Below are 20,525 nucleotides of genomic sequence, written 5' to 3'. Positions count from 1 at the left end.
AGCACACAACAGTGTTCTAGTCTCTTTACAAGCACGGGATTAGAGCATGTTGATTCCCACACGACTTCTGTTCGTAAATGCTCCAGCAATGATTGACAGACGGCAGAGAACTTCACAGTTTCATATTTCTAAAGTAGTTTTCTGTTCAATGATGAGTTATGATGATATTTCTCAGCATTTCAATAAGAATAAGTTACCCAAACTGCTTATGTTTTTACCCTCTTTTACACTTTCAAGCACTGCCAGAATGATCACTGTGTGTGTGTGTAAACTGAAGAAAACATATTTATATTTCTATTTGATTTTTTTTTTAACCTTGAAATGAACAGTTAAGTATGTTAACTTCCCATAACACAACTTTCAGATGGTGAGAAACACTGACAATTAAGAACTTCTGGAAATGTCAGGACCCTTGAATAGAGCAGCTGTATAAATACATGCAAACTGACATGTCATAATAGATTTAAGATCACTTTTGAATTCTGGCATCGTTTTTAGATGTTCTTTCTTTTTCTTCTTCACTCTTGCTCCATCTACTTCTCCTTCCAAATCCAATATAGGGAAATATTTTTGATAAAACATAGCAGGTTATAAAGGAAATATTTATGTGAAAGAATTGGGAGATCTTCACAGTATCTGGGAAATACCAAGGAGGAGAAAGTAGACATTCCATTAGCTCAGCTATTATTATTTATGAATCAAATAGAACGACCTTTTATACTTGTTTGATAAAATTTACTTTCTGAAATCCCAGTGGAAATGTAACCGATACATAATTTAAATTTCCAGCAAAAGCCTAAAATTAAGGTTTACATTTCGGTTGAAGTGTTAAGAGGCTCTATGGATTTTCACTTCCCATAGGATGTCTGTGAGGTATTAGAAGCGTTACTCTGGTGGTCAGAAGTCTCCAGCGCTACATCAGAGAAAGTAATCCTTTTGCAGTTAACTAGGCAAATGTCAGGCCTTTTAAGAAATGTGAATTTGGAGAGAAATGCTCAATCACTTGGGTTATATAGGTGCACAAATAGTAAGACCGTGCCACTAAAGTTTCTTCAAGACATACAAAAACTCCACTCGCTGATGAACTACTACAGATTGCAAGCCATCTGAAAGAATAATAAGTCTTTACACTGTCTCATAAGTCAGCTCCTATAAATCCTACATCCTCATCTTTTTCACCTTGGGCTTTGACAAATCCCAGCGTGTCTCTAACAAAATTGTGCAAACTATGTAAACACACGTAAGCAAGCAGGACAGAAGCTCCGTAGATGAAGAGATAATAATGAAAATACTTAGTGCTACTAGTTGCAGAGCACTGTAGCTCAGTCTGGGAAAAAAGATTTGAGGATATTCTTACCTTCAAGCATAGACATAGTCCCACAACCACAGCTGCACTACTCACACCCTTCATTTTACTCATGGGAGTCTCAGCTCTGTTGGTAGGCTGCAGTACTCAATGTCTTCCAGGACTATACTGAGGGTGTTTTTCTGATTTTAAATACAGTAACATTTTAAATACGAAAATGTAACATCTGATAAGCCCCCAGGCTTTTGACTCCAGTTTCACATGTTGCATTACTACAGTTACATGAACAAGTTTACATGCTGGGGAGGAAAATGACATGTGTGGGCATAAATTAATACATGAGTAGGGCAAGACAGATGTCTACTTACACCAGGAAAACTTCTTTTTGTGTGTCTGCAACACAGCCAGCTAACACTGTCTCCATTCTCCTAGCCTTATCATCCTTGAGACATTTACAAAAATTTCACTGGATAGGCACAGAAGTAGAGATTTTACGACCCTACGCTCCTTCCTTTCAGTTTTCCAAATCATAAGGTGTCGCTGCCGTGCCGGGGACGGAGAGAAGAACGACAAGAATTCAGGTGCAGGAGAAAATACCAACGCCAACAGCAGGAGCAGCAGCAGCAGTATCAGCAGCGGCAGCAGCAGCATCAGCCGTTTATTAATTACAAATCCGTATATATATATAATATGGTTCACAAGGATGGCCAAGGCAATTGGTCGCTTGACCATCCACCTCCCAGAATGATTGGCTAAATGCTACAACACCCATTTCAAAACAACTTTCCCAGTGTGCCATAAACAAGACTGCATAACAAGCTACAGGTGCAAGATAAAGTCTTAGTTTACAAAAACCTCAAACTGTTTCTCAGCTAGCCTGCATGGGAAAAAGAACTTTCACAGGACACTGCAGTAGCTGGAAAATTTCTGCTTCTAGCCTTTTTGTATCCACAATAAGGAACCAGTCTCTATACTCACTTGAGGAATTACTTCAGGGGAAATCAACCCAGTGAGCATATAGTTTAATTTATTAACATGAAACAAAACGTAGGTTAGCATAACCACATAGACGTTCAGCCTTTAGAAAATCCAGCACCAGAACTATGGCAGCCCACAGTCATGACTTGTAATAAATATCAATACTGCAATTCTCATACAAGAAGCTTAGAGCACTTTATAATAGGGAACGAGTATTGCTTTTCTCATTCTACAGCTGAGAAGATCAAAGCACCTTCTCCACGGTAAGACCAGGAACTGAGCCTGGGGCTATCTCAATTCCAATCTTATGTTATTGTTTGAATTATTTCATGCAGCAGTAGCAACGTTGGTGCCAAATGCTTCTGAGCTGGGTGCAATTTGCAGGATTAAAGCCACAAACTTAAGCCTACAGCATACTTTTTGGCTGGAGGAAAGAGGAGGGGAGAAGAGTAAGCACTCAATGAAAGCAAGTGAGTTCATCTCCACCATGAAGATACATTTCACACTATACATTTAGATCAAATGGAAAAAAAAAATAATCTTTGTGGTTAAAAATACAGTGTTCAGATTTTTAGAAAGAAACCTGGAAAACAGGTTTTGGACACTGTAAGTGGGTGGTTACCTTAAAATTTATTTTCACACATTTGTGAGAAAAAGCCTTTGTAACATTGCTGTTCAGTATTCTTTTCCTTTCTGCCTTTGTTCCCCTCCTTTACCAACAGCTGCTACCTACTTATGGAATTAATTTTGTGGAATTTACTTCATCTTTTTCCACTTTCTTCCCCTGAAATCGCTGAGATTTTAGGCGTCAGCCATATGGCAACCAGTTCCTCACTCAAAGTTCTCTTATTTTATCTTCTACCTGATGTGACTATTTAGGCCGTGGAAAAGGAATGGAAAATTACAGTACAGTGAGAACAATGTATGATTTGAAACAAATATTTTGTCATGTCAAAGAAATACTGAACATCAATAGCAATCACTAAAACAAGATTCGAGAGCTGATATTACGCATCATAAATATCACATCTACATCAAGATATTATTAGAATTAATAAGAAAGAGACCAGGGAAAATCACAAAAAGAAGGAAAAAGTCCAAAAGCATGTTAGACATGTCAGTGCTAATGGTACTTGTGGGCATTAAGTGTCATCATTGCCAATATCAATTTCATGCCGTTATGTGTGATCAGGTTAGAGCAGCTCTGGCCTGGAGCTTGAGTGCCACGGAAATGTATGAGAAGAGTCCAAGAAGAATTGAGTGTTGCTATATTTGTTCTCATCAAGTAACATCACTGTTTTAAGTTTGGCTGCGGAAAAAAATGAACAGGGTAACAATTTTAATGTGCAGGCAAGTTTTTTTTTTTGCATCCCAGCCTTTCAAAGAAATAGACTCTTTGGCTTTGGCCATAAGGTGCATGTCCAGACTGCCCAGGTTGATTTTGATCTGCTAGCAACTAGCCAGAGACATTGGGGTATCTGTGCACAAGCACCTCATTCTGAACTGCATCGCTTCTCTAACTACAACAGTCTCTACCAAACGCTGCCACCGCAGACTACAAGCACTACAGCAACAGACCCTCTGTTCTGAGAGTTCACCACTCTGCTCTGTTCCAGTTTGGGCTGGCTGCAGCTCCCATTACACATCTGGAGGCATTTCAGTATTCAGATTATAATCTTCAAGTTCAGACTCGCGTTCCTTGTACAATTAGTGTGGAAACAAATGTTTTGGAATTCTTTCCGGCCATTTCTCACACAATTGATGTCCGCAACGCACTTTCAGAGTGTTCTCGGGTAGCATTACCATCTAAGCATGCTTCAAGCACAGTCAGTGAGAGCCAATTCCACTTTGACAAAGACTGTCCTTTTCTGACTTCTGAGCATGTCTGAACATGTTGTATAGCATTATCATTTGCATGGGAGACAATACTAAGCAAGAATGCAAAACAATAGGCATTGTTAACATTCACTCTGGGTAAAAGAGCTTTACTACTGTCTACTCATATTTCACACTTTCCACACTAAACACTGCTCAGCTCACAAAATAGCCATTGCATTGAACTCTGCCTCTGGCAAACGCAGAACAAGGCCTATCTGGCACAGCGAGGTTTTGTACCAAACAAAACCCTTCGTGTTTTGGTTTGTTTTTTTTTGTTTTTTTTTTTTTCAATTAGAATTTTTAAGGATATGGTGAAAAGATTTTCTCAGGAGATGCTGTTTCATCCTCACTTACTCAGGAGCTCTCTATTAGGCTCCTTCATCTCAGACACTTAAGCAGTTTTGGCTGTCTATGCGGGCTTCTGCTTCTTCAGCATGAGGTGATGGAAGCACTCATCAAAGCTGGGGTTCTGTTTCCTGTACAGGAAACCCAAAACAATCCAAGAGAAGGGGATGAGGGTAAAGGGAAATTACATTTCCCACCCCTACAGTCCGGACTATTTCCATAGAGCTTGAGATTCACTGAAAAATGAATGCTATGACTAATGCCGCAAAACACTAAGCCTCCAGCCAAAATACGTTTTCATTTCCAATAAAAACATGGGAGTTTTTCATTGAAAACACATAAATTTTTCAAGTAGTCCTACCTATTAAAAAACAGTAAGCATTGGTTTTCTGGCTGTTACTAGATTTCTTAGTCCTAGTAACTATAAGAGGCATAAAAAAAACCCTTTACTACTGCTATGGAAAAAAGGTAAAATTGCCTAAGTGGGCATGGTAAGAGGCATGCCAGTTGTATTAAACTAACTCAATTCATTCGATTGCAACAGGAATGAGAAGAAAACAATGAAGAAGCTGATGAAATCCCCCTCTTGGGCCTGGAAAGCCCACCTCCTCCATTTCTCAAAATATATGAGACGCAGAAGAAATCTTTATGCTGGCAGTGCTCCATTTCAAGATGGAAATTACATTGCTGCAGTGCAGAATGGCAAAAGCATTTCACAAAAATTTCTGTTAAGCAATAAGAAAAAAGCCAGATGTATCCTTCTCATATCATGACAGCAGCTTGATTTCCACTTCAAAAAGTAATTCAAGACATTTTGAACAACAGTTATTAAACATTTTGAAGTCAGCAATTCTGAGTAAGTTACGATTGAAAATTTAACAGGAGCTAACCAAGCAGCTCCCTGGACCATCCATAGTAATTTAATGAATTTCAGACCACTAGGAAAGATTTCAGAGGACTGAGAGGGTAGAAGAACTAATACAGCATCAGCTTTTCAGTGGGTAGGTAGACTGATCTCAATGAAGACAGGCTGGACAACTGAGAGAATATAATGGAATAATCCATCATTTCTGATTATTCAAGGACATAGAAAGCAAAAATAATCAAAATTATTGAAAGTTCTAAGAAACAGAGCCAGTCAAATAAAACTGACTTCTTATTTTGATGAACTAAAATTAAAAACTGGTTGAGGACAAAGCCAAAATGGATAGTGCATTTCTAATTCTGATGGGCATTTAACAGGATGCCACATGACAGACTGAAGCCAGAATTGCACAAAATTGACCAGATGGTGTGAAATGCATTACAACTATGATTTCTGAAATGTAGACAGAGATCTACTAAACACTATCTTCTACTCTTGTTTGAAAAGGGTAAAAAAATTGGTTCTTGACTGTAACATATTTAATACTATTTTCAATAATTGGAATACAACATAAAACTACCTTTAAAATCTAAAGATGAAAAAGTTTCAAGGGAGAGAAGCACAGGTAACTAATGAATGGAACTGGTCACTTAATAAAAAGTTTGTTTTGCTTCCTGGTTGCAAGCTGCACTCAAAGGAGTGTGGAAACATACTTGAAGGACAGGGGCTCACCAACTGCAGAAACAACAGGTCCAAGGATGACTTAGATGTCCAATCTGATGCCATGGCCAAGGCTGCTACAAAAATGAGGAAGAGTAGCAGTAGAGAGGGCTGATACTGTACAACTCTCTTAGCAATCCTGTTTTGCTATTAATGTTAATGTTTCAATTAAATTGCATTTAAATAACTTTAAAGGATCCAAAGAAGAGTGCCACAGATGAATAAAGGATTCAAAAGATTTGAGAGCTTAATCGGGCACTTTAACAAAGCAAGCTGAAGAATGACTTGTTCAGTTTGTAAATGCCTACAGTGAAAACAGCAAAGTCACAGCACGCGCTTCAGTTTAGCAGACAAAAGGCAGAAAGATCTGACAGCTGGATACTGAAAGACGACAAATTCAGGCTCCATGTAAGAGGCACATTTTTAACAGTAAGTAATTACGTTTTGAACAATTTGGGTGGATTCTTCATTGCTAGGAGCTTTCCAATCAAAGCAGGATGCTTCCTCTAAAAACACGCTTCAGTTTGAACAAGAATTTTAAGAAGTCTTGGAAACCATGCTCTACAAGAGAGCACACAGAACACGACGGTACCTTCTGAATCAGCTGAAACAGCTAAGTTTGTCTCATGGACATACCTCAAAGGAGGTACAGATGTGGACACTCTGTACCATGCAACACAGCTGAGGGCTATATGGCTGCATTACTCTACTGCCTGAAAGGAAGCATCACCTAGATACAGCAAGAGTGTAAAATTGTTCAGGTAGAGACCCCGCATTTCTGTCCCAGGAACTGTAAAAACAATAACAATAACAGCACGCTATGTTTGACCTAGTGGATGCCAGAAATTTCACATGCCAGGAGATTCCATGTAAAGAAAAAGCTCGCCAGAAGAGACACAGAGACCCGAAAAATTCCTGCTTAAATTGTACCTATACCTTTTACAAATACAAAATTAGCAAATACTGAGTTTCCAGCCTCAGGGAATAAAATCACTTCAATTGATAGCACTCCTTTTTGTATGTAAAGGAATGAGATTCAAGTTATTGCTTTGTCTGGTGCCAATTAGGAGCTTTAGCCTGAATCTCACGTACCTTAGGGCAGGATCTCATGCCACAAGGCTGCTGGATGTTATGGGAATGGCTGCCTAGTTCTCACTGCAAGAGCAATCTCTGAACAAAGAAAAGACCATGTAAAGATGGCCACATTTTGAAAAACGTGTTTTACTGAAAAGCTGGTATACAGATTTAGTTGAAGAATGTTCTTCAAGAGAGAGTAAATTTTTTCACTCAAGTAATTCTTTCAGTAGCCAAGATCCTCACTTCACAATTTAGAACTTCTGCACGCCAGGCTGATGGGATTAAGATACAGTGTAGGAGTTCACCCTGCACAGACGGTGAACATAATGTACAGTCATCACATAGAGATAACAGTTCAGAGATGGAAAAATCTTTCCAGGTTGTTCATGACAGATCTATGGCAATGGTCACCCACGACAATATATTTTTAGTGTTCTGCACAGCCCACTTTTACTTATGCTCCTCCTAGAGACCCTTTAATTCATACATACTGTTAAAGCTCACGTGACTCTCTTCAGAGAGATACATCATAGTATCACTTTTGGATCTGCACTTTCCCACATGGGCAATGTGCTGTTGTGGAGCTGTATGTAAGGCACACTTTGGAACCAAGGATTTTGCAGTTTAACAGCATTAAAACAACCCACAAACTTTTCAAGTATATACTTTATTTCATTCATATTTCACAGTCTGTTTCTGTAAAGTTTTAGCAAAAAGGTCGTGTTCTATAACAGAGTTCTTAGGCTATCGTATTCAGAGCCGGCAACAGAGTTCGAAAGTACAGAAAATGTTTACATTCTGACTAGAGCAATAGAATTTCAAAAATACATATTAAAAGTAATCAAAAATACCAACATTTATTAAAACTTAATAGAAAACCAGCAGTCTGTCTGACCCATCAAGCTACCCAACCTGCTAGGCAGGCATCAGCAGCTGAAGCCCCAGCAGGCCATCTAATGGACTTTTTAGACTGGGACAGCTTCTTGAGCTAACTTGTTAATGCAAAGTCTTGCTGCTTCAAAGGTCAAAAAAATCTGAAAGTTCATTGCTTACAGGTTTCCAATCAGAAAGGCTAATGTTTCTGCTCAATTCTACCAGACCACTTCCAGATTCTGCCCAGAATCAGGAGCTATTCTGGTCCTAACGCTGTCAACTAATTTTCTCAACACAGTTCCAAGCTAACCTATTTTATTAAATTGCAGCCGAGAAAGAAAAGCCCGTATTGTTTAAAGGTTTATCAGGGCTTGTAGGAACAGAGGCAGCTAAGAGAAACTGAACGGTACTGGATAACATATCTATCACTAGAGGCCTTCAACATCCTTTTTTCATAGATGTTGCGTCAAGATTCGCAGTTACCTAGGGGTATGTTTCCCAAGGGGCCCCAGATTTACATATAATAGTTTCAGAGTCGCTTTTTCTAGTTCAGCAAATACTATTTAAGTCTGGACTGATGCCCAGTAGGAGATTTCTAACCAGCTGCTGGACTTTATTCACAGATTTATTGAATATATATTTATACAAATTATACCAGCTGAAAGGCCCATATAAGCACACCCACTTCAGCCCATCCTCAGTGCTGTCAGGGAAAAAATACATGTGGTACTGTGTGGACTATGAAACACTTCTATCATCAAGAGTCTCCCTAAGTCAGAGGGTATTACCCTGCAAGGCCCATTTACCTTCCTTTTACTCTACCAGAGCAGAAGAAATAGGACAGAGAAGAGGTCACATTTTTTCTTGTCTCAAACAGCTAGGATTGGACTTCTTTTTTTCTGACTTCCTTTCATCTTTAGGTAGCCCAAGACCATCATCTTTTTTTCTAGGACAATCGCTTCCTAAAAATATATATATTCTGAACTTCAAATTCTCCTCTCTGACAAGTAGAATGAGAATTTCAGGAAAAGTAGGAGAGATATCCTATGCATTTTCTCACACCTCACCTCTAGGCCTATTAAACATATCAGATCAATAGAACTGCCTCCTCCTCCTTCCTGTTAGAAGCTCAGAAAAAACAAGCTTACCTTTTAGGATTCTTTCACAGATGGCCTTAGGTACCATCGCATCTATCACAACTGATTCCAAAAGAGCTAGATCGGACATGTCCTACATTATTACACTGCACTATGCTGCCTTCCTGCCTTCTGGGTTTGCTGGCTGAGTTTCGCTATTGCTGTGCTGCAAGTCATGAGACATGCACAATTGTAGCAGGTATATTTAAAAAAATACATGTCAGAACATGAACACTTCTCTTCTCATCAGTTCCCATGTACTGCGCTAGTCTTCAGCAGATGGGCAGGATACCGTGAAAGGTATGGCTACGACTTTGCCACAGCTCTGCTAGGGCGAATCCTGTCACGAAAATTTTTCTCTAGACCTATGGCTAATACAAACATGACTCACACTTCTCCTCTCTGTGAGGCATGTACGGCATTCTTTTCATCAGCCTAAAAAGAGGGAAATCCCTTACAAGAGGAAAGCCTCGTATAATTTCTCTAACGCACATATTTGAGGAAGACTACAAAAGCATTTTCCAGCCTTCTGCAATATTGATTCCCAGAGGCATCAGAAAATGAAGAGGTCTAGTCACAAATTAGTAAGACATTCACTCTACTTTCAAGTTTCTTTTAAGAATCTGAAACACATGATAGAAGTGACCAAAGCATCAAAATACCCAGCCACCTAGACTGCACAATTTTTTTGAAAACATTGTCACACAGAAAGGAACATACCATAAACAATCCAGATTCCTCAACATTCTGAGACAGAGCCATTCCTAGTTCTCTACGCAGACTGCCTCTGAAAAAAACCCTTCAGATTGGTGGGAGTGACATAGTTAAGTATCTAGACAAAGTGAAATGAAATAAATGTCTGTAGAACAGCTTTTGTAACATGACTATTGTGGATCTCTACTAGTAAGGCCTAATATCTTATGCACACAGTGGTGTTAGCTATATCTCAAGGCAAGCAGGCTAGGAATGATATAAATTTATGTGGAGGAAAAATGTTTCAGGGTTTTGTTGTTTTTTGGTGGTTTTTTTTTTTTAAGTTCAAACTCAGGTACATAAAATTTTTAGGGACATTACTCTAGTTGAAATCTCTCTCTCTTCCTCCCCTGCCCCCTGCAACATTCATCTGATTTCTTTAAATAAAAGAGAGGGAATGGGAATGTGAGAAGGACTTGTTTCACCACATGCCATTATGCTGCTTCTCCTTTCACCTCTCCCTTTTTTCTTTCATACTCAGCAATTCGATTTCACAGAAAAAAGCAGTTTAGGCTTGTAAACTAAAGATACATATCAAATAATACGCAACTAGTCTTGCCAAATTAATCCTGGTAAATTAATATCTTCCTTGTACTGCTTTAAAAAAGTCACTGCAGTCTTTAATAACAATGTTTAATCTGTTAGCTACCGAGAACATTCAAAGCCACTTGCCTTGTACATTTGTTAGCCATTAATAAATATGGCTTTGGAACAAACACTTCCAGTGCAAGCCTTGTGATTTTCACTCACTCAACTGTACACACACATCAACATCAAAAGTATACTCATCAAAACACATCATTTCACTTGGGCCCTAAGACACTCATCACTTTGACCAGAGACCGCAATGAATTCAGAATGCTGCTTCAGCACAAGCAGATCTCCACTAAATCAAACGCCTTAAAACCCCAAAGCAAGACTCTGCTACAACGAAGGGCAGCAACAGCCTAAGGATACCACCCCACCAACTAAGTTTCCTCTCCTCACACCAACTCCCTTCATACAGCTGATGATGGCCCAATAATGGGGCCTGTTCTGCTGTTCCACTCTCAGAACTATCTGAAGATTGGAATAGAAAGATGCTTGCTTGCAGGATACTGCAAATTACTGTCTTTTCATTGCAAGAATGGGAACATGCCAGCAGAGCACATCCAAGCTTCTCAAGTCCAAGGAAGCACACAGTTAGTATGGAGTTCAAGGTCATACTGAAGTAGTAAGTACCCATCCTGTCAAGACCCCCTCATGCTATTTCAGTCCCACTACTGGCTCTGAAGACAAGTTGTTAATGGCATGCCACTTTGCAAGTCCTGGACTCAGGAAATGCTCAAGTAAAAGCTTGAGACAGGAAACGGGAGGCACAGAAATAACTTGACCAACAGCTACGTACTTTTCTACTACATGTTGGGATAAGTGGAATCTTCAAGGCTGCTATCAGCTTTATCAGATCCTGTTAAAGATGCTTCTAGTTCTGCCCATGACTGCGGAGCATTGTTCTTTATGGCCTCTATGAAAAGCTGTGTTTGGTGCTTCAGTCGGTCCAGCTCGGCCTGAGTCACCTGGTTCTGATGAATGAGCTCCTTAGTTTTTAAAGTGATCTCCAGCAATCCTGACCTGCGTAGCACGACGAGCGTATTCTGAAAGCGTCTGCACTTGCTTTGCTGTTGCAAGAGCAGCTCAGGGGTAGTGCAAATCTCTTCTGGTATCAATGGGGGGCTACACACTGCAGACTGCATCGTAGTCTGTGCTGCACTCTCGCCCTCATGAGGGGTGCACTTTGCTGTCTGCAGAGTTCCAAAAGGCAAAAGGGAAGTCAAACCCGGCACTTTCTGAGTGTCAGTGGAAACACGATGAAAACCAGGAAGAGCCGACAGCTTTCCACTTGTCACCACAGTTGAAGAACTTTGTTGGTTAGAATCCTGAGGGGTCTTAAAGCTAACTGGCAGGTGGGCAAAAGGACTAGTAGGCAAGCCTGTGCTCCTCGATACAGAAGAAGTTTCCATTTTGGGTGCTTCTGTGCAGAGTCGTTTATGGCAAATGGTTTCCTGATGTTCTTCTAGATCAAAGGAGTGATCTCTTTTGCAGGGCTGTGGTGCTATTTTGGGATAAGAATTCAAGATGGGCAGGTAATTAGTGGAATCATTTCTCTTTTTCCCAACAGGGTGAGAGTTAATGGCAGGTGGGATTGATGGACGAAGAAACACTAGCTGTGGCTGAGCTGGAATCACTTCAAAGGATGGCTGCACAGTCCAAGACTGGAGCTGTGATGAACTCCCCTGAGAAGCACAAACAGGGAAAAAACAGAAGTCTTACAACAACATTGAACAGGAAGATCAAAACGCCTTAAATAAAACAAGTGGACTGTGCCTTTTCTCCATATTTGATATACACTGTCCGATTAATACCTTCTGAACAGTTTTCCATCAAACTCATCCTTCTCTTTTTCTGACAACAGAGCACAGTACCAGAATCAAAGCTGCAATACATATATCTTTTACTATGGAACCGCAGATACATTTAAAAACAACTCAATCTGAATTTATACATGCTTTCCTAAATAAGGATTACAGTACATGCTTATATTGTACAACGCTTATGTAAAAGTTCGACCCAGACTTGGGGTTGAACAAAAAGTGTACAGAAAAGTTGAAAAATAATTAAGCATTATGGTTATGAAATATTTTAAAAGAAGCACACAAAGACTGCAGACATTTTAGAAGCAATTCACTCCCTCTTTGTTGAAAGGCAGCAACTCTAATCTTGTCAATTTTATTCTTATAGCAAGCTTTTGAAACAGTTATTTAAAACAGACGACAGCTGTTCAGTAAGTCTTGCAATCTTAAGTACAATATACACAGTTTCAATAAATTTAAAACCATGAAGTAGAAAAAAAAAAATGCTGAATATCAACTAATGCAATGAAAAAAGCCTGTTGTAAGCCCAGTGCAGTTTAACTCCACACCTCTGTCGAAATGGTGCACACCGATGAACCTTAAAAGTATTATATTTAAGTATTATATTTCAAGAAAAATACCCAAGTTTTTACTCCCTCCCACAAGCCATATTCTGCAATATAGGGGAATACATCCATTTTACAGGACATTATCTCTTCCTCCTCCAATACATTACTATGGATCTTAATGAGATCTTCTGGCCAAAAAGCATGCCTGCTTTTCTCCAAACATAACAAACGGTCTAGTAAGAGATACTATTTCTTTCTGAAGCAAAATCTCACTTCTTAACGTATTTAAGTCATCATCACTATAATTATACCAATATAATATTCTGTCGGCTGCTTTTCCAATTCCTTACAACTTGGAACGCTACTGGAAGGCCTGCTGAAGGCACAGTTTTTAGCTAGTGCAGATACATTTTTTATTTTTGGTACTATACCGAGTCATCTGAAATCCATCTCCTTTCCCCTGGTCTCATAAGATTTAAACTGGCAAATGCAAACATGCTTTGCTGAAGTCCATTCTCCCAGTAAAGGACTTGAACTTGTCAAAAATGGGTATTACCCTCTGATTAGGACACCAAGGCTTGGAGATAAGATTCAATTACCTACTCTGACACAGAATTTCTTTGGTTCAGTGGGCAAGATGTTTATGGAATAAAAGCACAGAACAAATATCTGTAAAAAATGAATATTACTACCTTATCACAGAAGAAAGGACAAACACATTCAAAAGAAAAGCATCTGGAGATATTGGGAGTGAGGAAGTATATAAACACCATGTCTATACATACAGAGGACAGAACATGTACCCTTAAGGAGCAAGGTTTTGGGGTCAGAAGTTGTCATTTATTGCACAATTGTACAGCATTGCCCAAAAATCACTGAGGCCAAAAGATGTGCGGTAACTGTTTTATCTTGCTCTTGTTTCTTCCTATCTCTTATCTACTTTCTTCTCCTTTCCACTCAGGAAGCATTCTAACCTTGTTCTCCTACCCAAAATCTCGGTTTTAGTAGAGAAGGGCCCATTTATTTTACTAATTCTGCAAAGTGTTTTTTTTTTGTTTTGTTTTTTAAATGAAAAAAGTATCAGTGTCACTTGTCTAAAAAGCCTTCCTACTCATTAAGAACTTTTACAAGACTTACAGAAACCTTGCCACAAGCAGCACTGTGTTTCAGAGAATTAATCCCTGCTTGATTTTTTGTTTAGCAACACTGTTACCTGTTTACACTCTGAAATTGGGACAGCAGGTAAACATCACTGTGCAGGATCACAGTGGTTCTAAGACAGAAGGATGATGCTAATTGAAATTGAAACCGGAACAAATAAACAGCAGTAACTGGATGCTGCTTTTTTTTTTTTCCTCCAGCGAGTCCAACTGAGCACTGTGTTGAAAAGACCATTTAAAAAAGGTCTGAGGTAACTAGGCATAATGGAAAGAGGCAGAAAGAGACTTCATTATTATTATGACCTAGACTTGCTGCTTTTGTTTATTGCAGTAAATGTTTTTCAATTCAACATTATCGTCCTTAACCATACATAATTAGATGTTATGAGGCACTGTTAAAGAGAACTGAATCTGGTAATTTTATCTTCACCCAACTCTTCCTCCTCAAATTCCCTTTTTGCTACACTACCAGGGTTTTTTTATACATATTTATTAATATATATATATATATATGTGCTAATTATTATGAGCTACTTCTCCTGTTTGTAACACAACCTGGAGTTTAACATTAGACTGCCACTGCAATCAGTGTTTCATTTTTGAGCTTTGGGCCAAAGGCTATCAACCTTTGATGAAGCTTGCCTACTCTCTACTATGTGAAAACTTCAGCATTTGTTTAGTCTTGCAGTTTAACCCAGACTGCAACTAAACACCACACAGCTGCTCACTCACCCTCCCCTACTCCCAAGGAACGGGGAAGAGAATTGCAGTGGAAAACAGAAGGAGACTCATGGGTTGAGACAAGAACTAAAAAGAAAACTAACTTTGTCCCAGTTGAAACCAGGACATTTAGACAGCATTTTGTCCACACATCTAGGAACATGATTATAAAATAAAATTGTTTGTTATCAAGATAAAGCACAACGCTCAGAGATCAGAACCACCTTCCCTACAAATGCACAATCTGCCAAATACTAACAGAAACTCATATCTGTGTTAGCATTGATACGCAGTATTTGAATCTAATAGGTTTTCCTTGTCAGACTAGATTCAGCAGAAAAAGGATCAGGATCTATATAATTTTTTCCCCTTCTCGCTGTATTCTCAGAAACAGTCTAACAAAAATCACTGAAGAACTTTTGCTCTGCTCAGAAAACATTAGTACAGAGCAAGAGGTATAATAATATGGCAATACTTTGAATTTGGAGCTCTCATATCTTCTGCTACAATGTAAAAATTAGGAGTCTCACAGACCTGCTGGAGGAACAACAGGTAACAAGATTCGGGGGCACACAAATAAGGAACCTAACTGTTGCAATATGAGCCATCACATGCAATCAAGAGAAACAATTGTTAAAGTAGGAACACCACAGCTAACACAGATATGGATTTAATTTTTTCACTTATAACATTCTGGATTAGTGGGTCCCATCGCACATAAAGCACTTCTAGGACCTACGAACTAGGAAGCAAAACCTATCATCCTGCTTTACTGTCTTCATTGAATGAAAAGGAAAATGTCAGCTTTCAAAAGGAAAAAGTCACTTTTTTTTGTTTGATCATTGGTGCTATTTACGTAACACTCTTAAAGATCTATTTTTGTGGGATCCCTTTGAGACAAAGAGGTCTAGTGCATGTAGCAGAGCTTCTCTATTTCACATTTTTTCCATCTTAGTGATTCTAGCTGCTCCTCAAAAGAACAGGCAGTCACAATAGAACTTTTCAAGTTACCAGTCACTCTCTGGACTGTTAACAACTTTGTAAAATCTTTTTGAAAGTGCAAATATTTAAAACCAAAAACAACTTAAGAACCTGCAATATTTTTCAATATATTATTTCTTTCCTACCTGCTTAACTAACACATTTTTCATTACGACCATAGGAGAAAGTGCAGGAAAAGAGCTGCTTGTGGTCATAGGGCACTGCCAAGGCCCATCCTCCGTGTTCCAACACAACGCATTCAGCATATCCTCCGAGTCAGTCTGCTCCATAGCACTCGGGCATTCTGAACTTCCATCTGCCAGACATAAGAATTCAGCGGTTAGTTGTTTCACACACAGCATCCTTGCTACCTCCTTTCAGTTCTACTATTCTGTTTCCTTTCAACTAAGCCACAAAGAAAAACGAAGTTTAGTTATGGAATACCAATAAAATTACACCTGCTGACACAGCTGTCAAATAGCCTTTAATAAAAGGCTTTATATTTCAGGCCAGTTCTCATGCAGATATTGCCACCAAAAAAATCTACTACTTTTTGTTCTTTTGTATTTAGTCTCCAAGGGACCGCACACGATCATGAAAACTGCTCGAAAGCCTGCTGCAGGAAAGAACTACAGGCTCCAGCATTGCCAGGGACATAGTCTGTGCTACAGGCATTTTCTGTTTCGAAATCTTCTATCTACAAGCCCAATAAGGCAGGTATCTCTCACAAAAGCTTTTTTTTTTCCTTTTAAAAGCAATCTTTGTAAAGTTTTGTTAAGTATTAAAATGGCACACCATGTCTACATTTTACTGATGTTAGAACAATGACTCTCTGGTTTATCAGGCTCTACTGACAATCTGATCAAATCGTAAGAGACGTTACACTGCATAATCCAACAGCTCATTCATCACTGCAAAGAACAAAAAGTAATTTTGCCATCCCCACTTCTAGACTCTGAAGTCTAAGATTCTTCTATTCATTTCTTTATTAGGCACATTTTAAATTCCCACACCATTCAAATTCACAGGATGAACTTTATAAAGCTCTGCTCAAAAAAAAAGTATGATGGTAGGATGATTGCAGATGCAACTTCCTTGCATACAAAGGCCTTCCCAGGAAACAAGACACAAACTGTAAGGGGCTAGAGTCAGATTTGTCAAACATCACCAATAAAAGCAAAGTCTGAGCAAGATAATACAAAAAAAAAAAAAAGGTAATGTAGTGGTTTTCTAAACCTGAATATCCGGAGTCCTTGTCAGATTCAGCTGCTGCCATGCTGAAGTGATGGTTCAAGCTCTTCATTTCCGTCACTTCGCCCAATAGTTTCTTGAAGGTCTCAATAGACGACTATTTTGTCTCCATGCTTCTACAGCGTCACAGGCAGTTTTTAACACTTTTTCCACTGAGGAACTACAAAAATAGTTCAGAATAAAACACGACTTTCTCTGAATCTAAAGAAAGTTCTATCAGTACAAGACAATAAAGAAGGTCGTGTTTGTCCTTATGGAAATCTGGTTATCAAAGGTTTGCTGCATCTGTTAGGCAATCTGTAGAATTCTATTAAATTCCGAGCTTCATATTTGATATGTTTATCACACATGCAGGTTAGCAAAGGCTTGCCAATAAAACCAAAGTCTTTTCCCTGCAAAACTCTCTCAACTGTGAATGTTTAATTATGCATTACGGAGTAGAAAAGATAGGCAACAATTCTTTTCATCAACTGACATGTTACTTTGTAGAATCTTCTGGACTAAAGTTTTCCACCTGCCTTAGGCTGATTTTTTAAGTTTCAGGAAAGCTTCCATGATCCAGTCTTTCTGCTCCCTGCACCAACTACAAGAGAACAATATCATACTAGGCATGACTGTTGAGTCCTTTAGGGTAGGTTAAAAGATGCCAAAAAGCCTAAGGCATAGGAAGGAAGAAATTATTTGAAGCAGAAATATAGTACAGATATTTTACTTTTTTTTTATTATTATTTTTTACTCCTGCTGTGAGTGCCATCAATGAATCACAGGTACTCTAGAAGTACTGAAGACACAGATGCACTTGAAAGGGCAGAATGCACCTGTCTCATTCAACTCCCTTCTTCAGTGGCCAAGTAAGTCAGATTACAGGACACTGGTCAGCCAATCTTACTGAATTACCTGAAGTAGAATCAATTCATACTCAAAATTACCAAATAAAGTACACAGTAGATTCATCTGGAGAGCACAACGCATAAATACTTTCTAACTCTGTTACCAATTCTGTGAGATAAGATAGTAATTCCTTACTGTACACACAAAACTTGATAAATACAAATATGATTACTTGATCTGCTAAAAACGTAATGCCCAATTCTATGAAGTTCACAGATATGAAGTGTGTGTGGTTGTTATCAATAATTAAATCGATACCTCTCCAAGTCAAGTGGGATAGTTGCGTATCTCTTTTTACACTGTCGGTGAGCTAATTAGAGACTTTACGATTAGAAATATCTCAATTTATTCACAGTATGAAGCGTAGATAGAAAACTAACGTATTAGGCGTATTCTCCACCCAAAAAAAAAGCAAAACAATCCAAAAGCTAAAGGTTATTCATAAACTACTCTTTTTTTCAATAATTAAAAGTTACTCAGGCCACATTTATTTTACAAAAGCTTAGCTATCCCAGGGACTGAATCCTAAAACAAGGCAGCTGTGTTGGGTGAAGCCCATACAACAAATACAGCCGCACCTGCAAAGTTGTGGTTTTGCTAATGCAGTCTGTTTCACTCTCAAGAGTAAAGTCAGTCATCAAAGAAAAGAAAGTAAGTGATCAGAGGACATGCTGGGGATACAGAAACCCATACTGCTAAAAGTGCAACATACTATACCTGAAATGCACTCCTAGGGAAGACATGGCCTTAGAAATGCCCTCTTCTTCCCACACCCAGAATGAGAACACTGGAATGCTGAAACTAAAAGCTATGAAAATCAGAAAAATGTACAGTTACATTATAACCTCCCACGCTACATACTTGTCACAACCTTCAGCTGCTTCCTGAGGGTAGGCAGACTATAGTAAAACAGAGTAAAGTTTCTGCTTCTCTTAAAGAAGGTAGCTGAGAGTTTGGCTAACAGAAAAATGACAGGATGAAGTGGGGAAATTGCATCTAATATTATTCGTAGAAATTACTTTCCTAAAAAGTAACCCCCTTGAAGTTGTGTCTCATGTTAGAGCTGTCTATTTAAATTGCAAATACAGGAACTCAGGAATGTGCATCACAGTCAGCCCAGCAGTCTACTAATGGCAGTATCCAATGCAAGCTAGTCCAAATGACACTGCAGCAGACATTCTGGAATAATCTGGCCCAAAAGGCAAATTTCTTCTTAAGGTCCTGACAAATGGCTGTCAGAATTCTGCTCCAAGATCTCAAGCCTTGGCACCTCCAGTAATGAATTCTGTACATTAGAGAACAATGCCAAGATGGTAGGACGACCGTCTATATAACCACAAGAAAGACAGAACAATAGTCAGCAGAAGATAATTTCCTAAGCAGCTACTTGCATCATTTTCACTTTCCATCTTCAGTCACACCTGCCAACCGGCACACAGCAAACATAACTACATAAGAGCAACCTAGACGCTATCCCTAGAATCGAGGGAGTGGTTTAAGTCTCAATTCACACTTTTGCTACTTAGCCCTTTCCAAAACAAATGTATTGTTTAAAAAAGTGATACGTATTGATGTTAATCTCCAAAAAAGCAGAACTAGATACAGAAGGAGGGCTAGAAATAAGTAAAATAAGAACACGCCATCCGCTAGCCTTGCATCAAGGGAAGCTTTGGGAAGGGCTAGCACATCTTCTTCTCTTCCCTTACGGAAAAAGCCAAAACAGTAACACCACAACCGAAAATAAACGAACCAGAAGCGCGACCCTCTGGAGACGCGGGCTTGGGATCCCTCCTGCCCCCGCGGGCCTGAGACAACCCCCGGCCCGGCAGGCAGGTGCTCCGCCGCGCAACGGCGGCAATCACCCCGCGCGCCAAGCCCGGCGCCCGGGGCCCACCCTCCCGCCGCACCGGGGAGGCCTGACCCCAGCCGACCGCCTTCCCAGCGCTTCGCCCACACGCCGGACCCGGGCGGCGGGGTGCCCCGGCGCACGGCCCACCCGGGCGGGATACGCTCGCAGCCGGCCCGGCAGGAGGAGAGGCCCCCGCGCCAGCGGGCGGAGCAATCCCGCTGTCGGGCCGAGCCGCCGCTCCGCCACGCACCGAGGCAAAGCGAAGCAGGCCCGAGCGATGGCCAGGAGCCCCTGGCCACCGCGGCCACCGCTCCCTCACAGCCACCTCCCCCCGCGTCAGGCCGGGCCGCCCCTCACCTGTGCGCGGGCCGCCGCAGCGCCACCGCCGGGCCGCGCATGCGCGACAAGCTACCATGGAGCGCCAGCCTCCCCCACCGCCTAGACAAGCCCGCACCGGAAGAGGACAGTGGCCGGTGGGGCGCCCGCCGGAGCACATGCGCACAGCCGGGCTGCGCCCGCCGGCCGGGTGCGCGGTGGCTGCAGCGCGCCTGCGCCGTGCGCGCGGCCGCTGACGCGTCCTGGGCTGTGCGCGAGCCGGCGGCGGGCTGCTGTGGTGTCGTGGTGCCCGAGGGCTGCGCGCCTCACAGGGGGCGGAGGCGGGAGGGCAGGGGCTTCTGGGGACGGCAGGGGCAGCCTCAGTGCAGGAGCCCCTGCCACCGGCCCTCGGGTGCGGTGGGGGTGAGGTGGGAGCAGGCAGCCGCAGGTGCGCGAGTGGCCGCGGAT

The 20,525-nt window shown here is 40.6% G+C and overlaps 1 protein-coding gene across 2 annotated transcripts; it reads right to left on the bottom strand.

Annotated features, from left to right (window-relative positions):
• Positions 1-10,563: 10,563 nt before the first annotated feature.
• Positions 10,564-20,138, bottom strand: CIPC (CLOCK interacting pacemaker). Of its 2 annotated transcripts, XM_086613580.1 has the most exons (5): positions 20,100-20,138; positions 16,988-18,701; positions 15,898-16,067; positions 13,494-13,559; positions 10,564-12,204 (listed from the first exon to the last, which is right to left on the bottom strand). In XM_086613580.1, exons 2-5 carry the CDS (start codon positions 17,052-17,054, stop codon positions 11,326-11,328), a joined length of 1,182 nt encoding a protein of 393 aa, XP_086469706.1. In that variant the 5' UTR covers positions 17,055-18,701; positions 20,100-20,138; the 3' UTR covers positions 10,564-11,325. The 2 variants fall into 2 exon arrangements, with proteins under 2 accessions (XP_086469706.1, XP_009986252.2); XM_009987950.2 differs by lacking the exons at positions 13,494-13,559; positions 20,100-20,138 and having other exon boundaries at positions 16,988-17,108.
• Between the last annotated feature and the right edge of the window lie 387 nt (positions 20,139-20,525).

This window comes from Tauraco erythrolophus, chromosome 6 (genome assembly GCF_009769465.1).
Source record: "Tauraco erythrolophus isolate bTauEry1 chromosome 6, bTauEry1.pri, whole genome shotgun sequence".
In the NCBI taxonomy this organism is placed as follows: domain Eukaryota; kingdom Metazoa; phylum Chordata; class Aves; order Musophagiformes; family Musophagidae; genus Tauraco; species Tauraco erythrolophus.
Note: the sequence above shows the minus strand (reverse complement) of the source record. Positions and strands in the feature narration are given on the sequence as shown.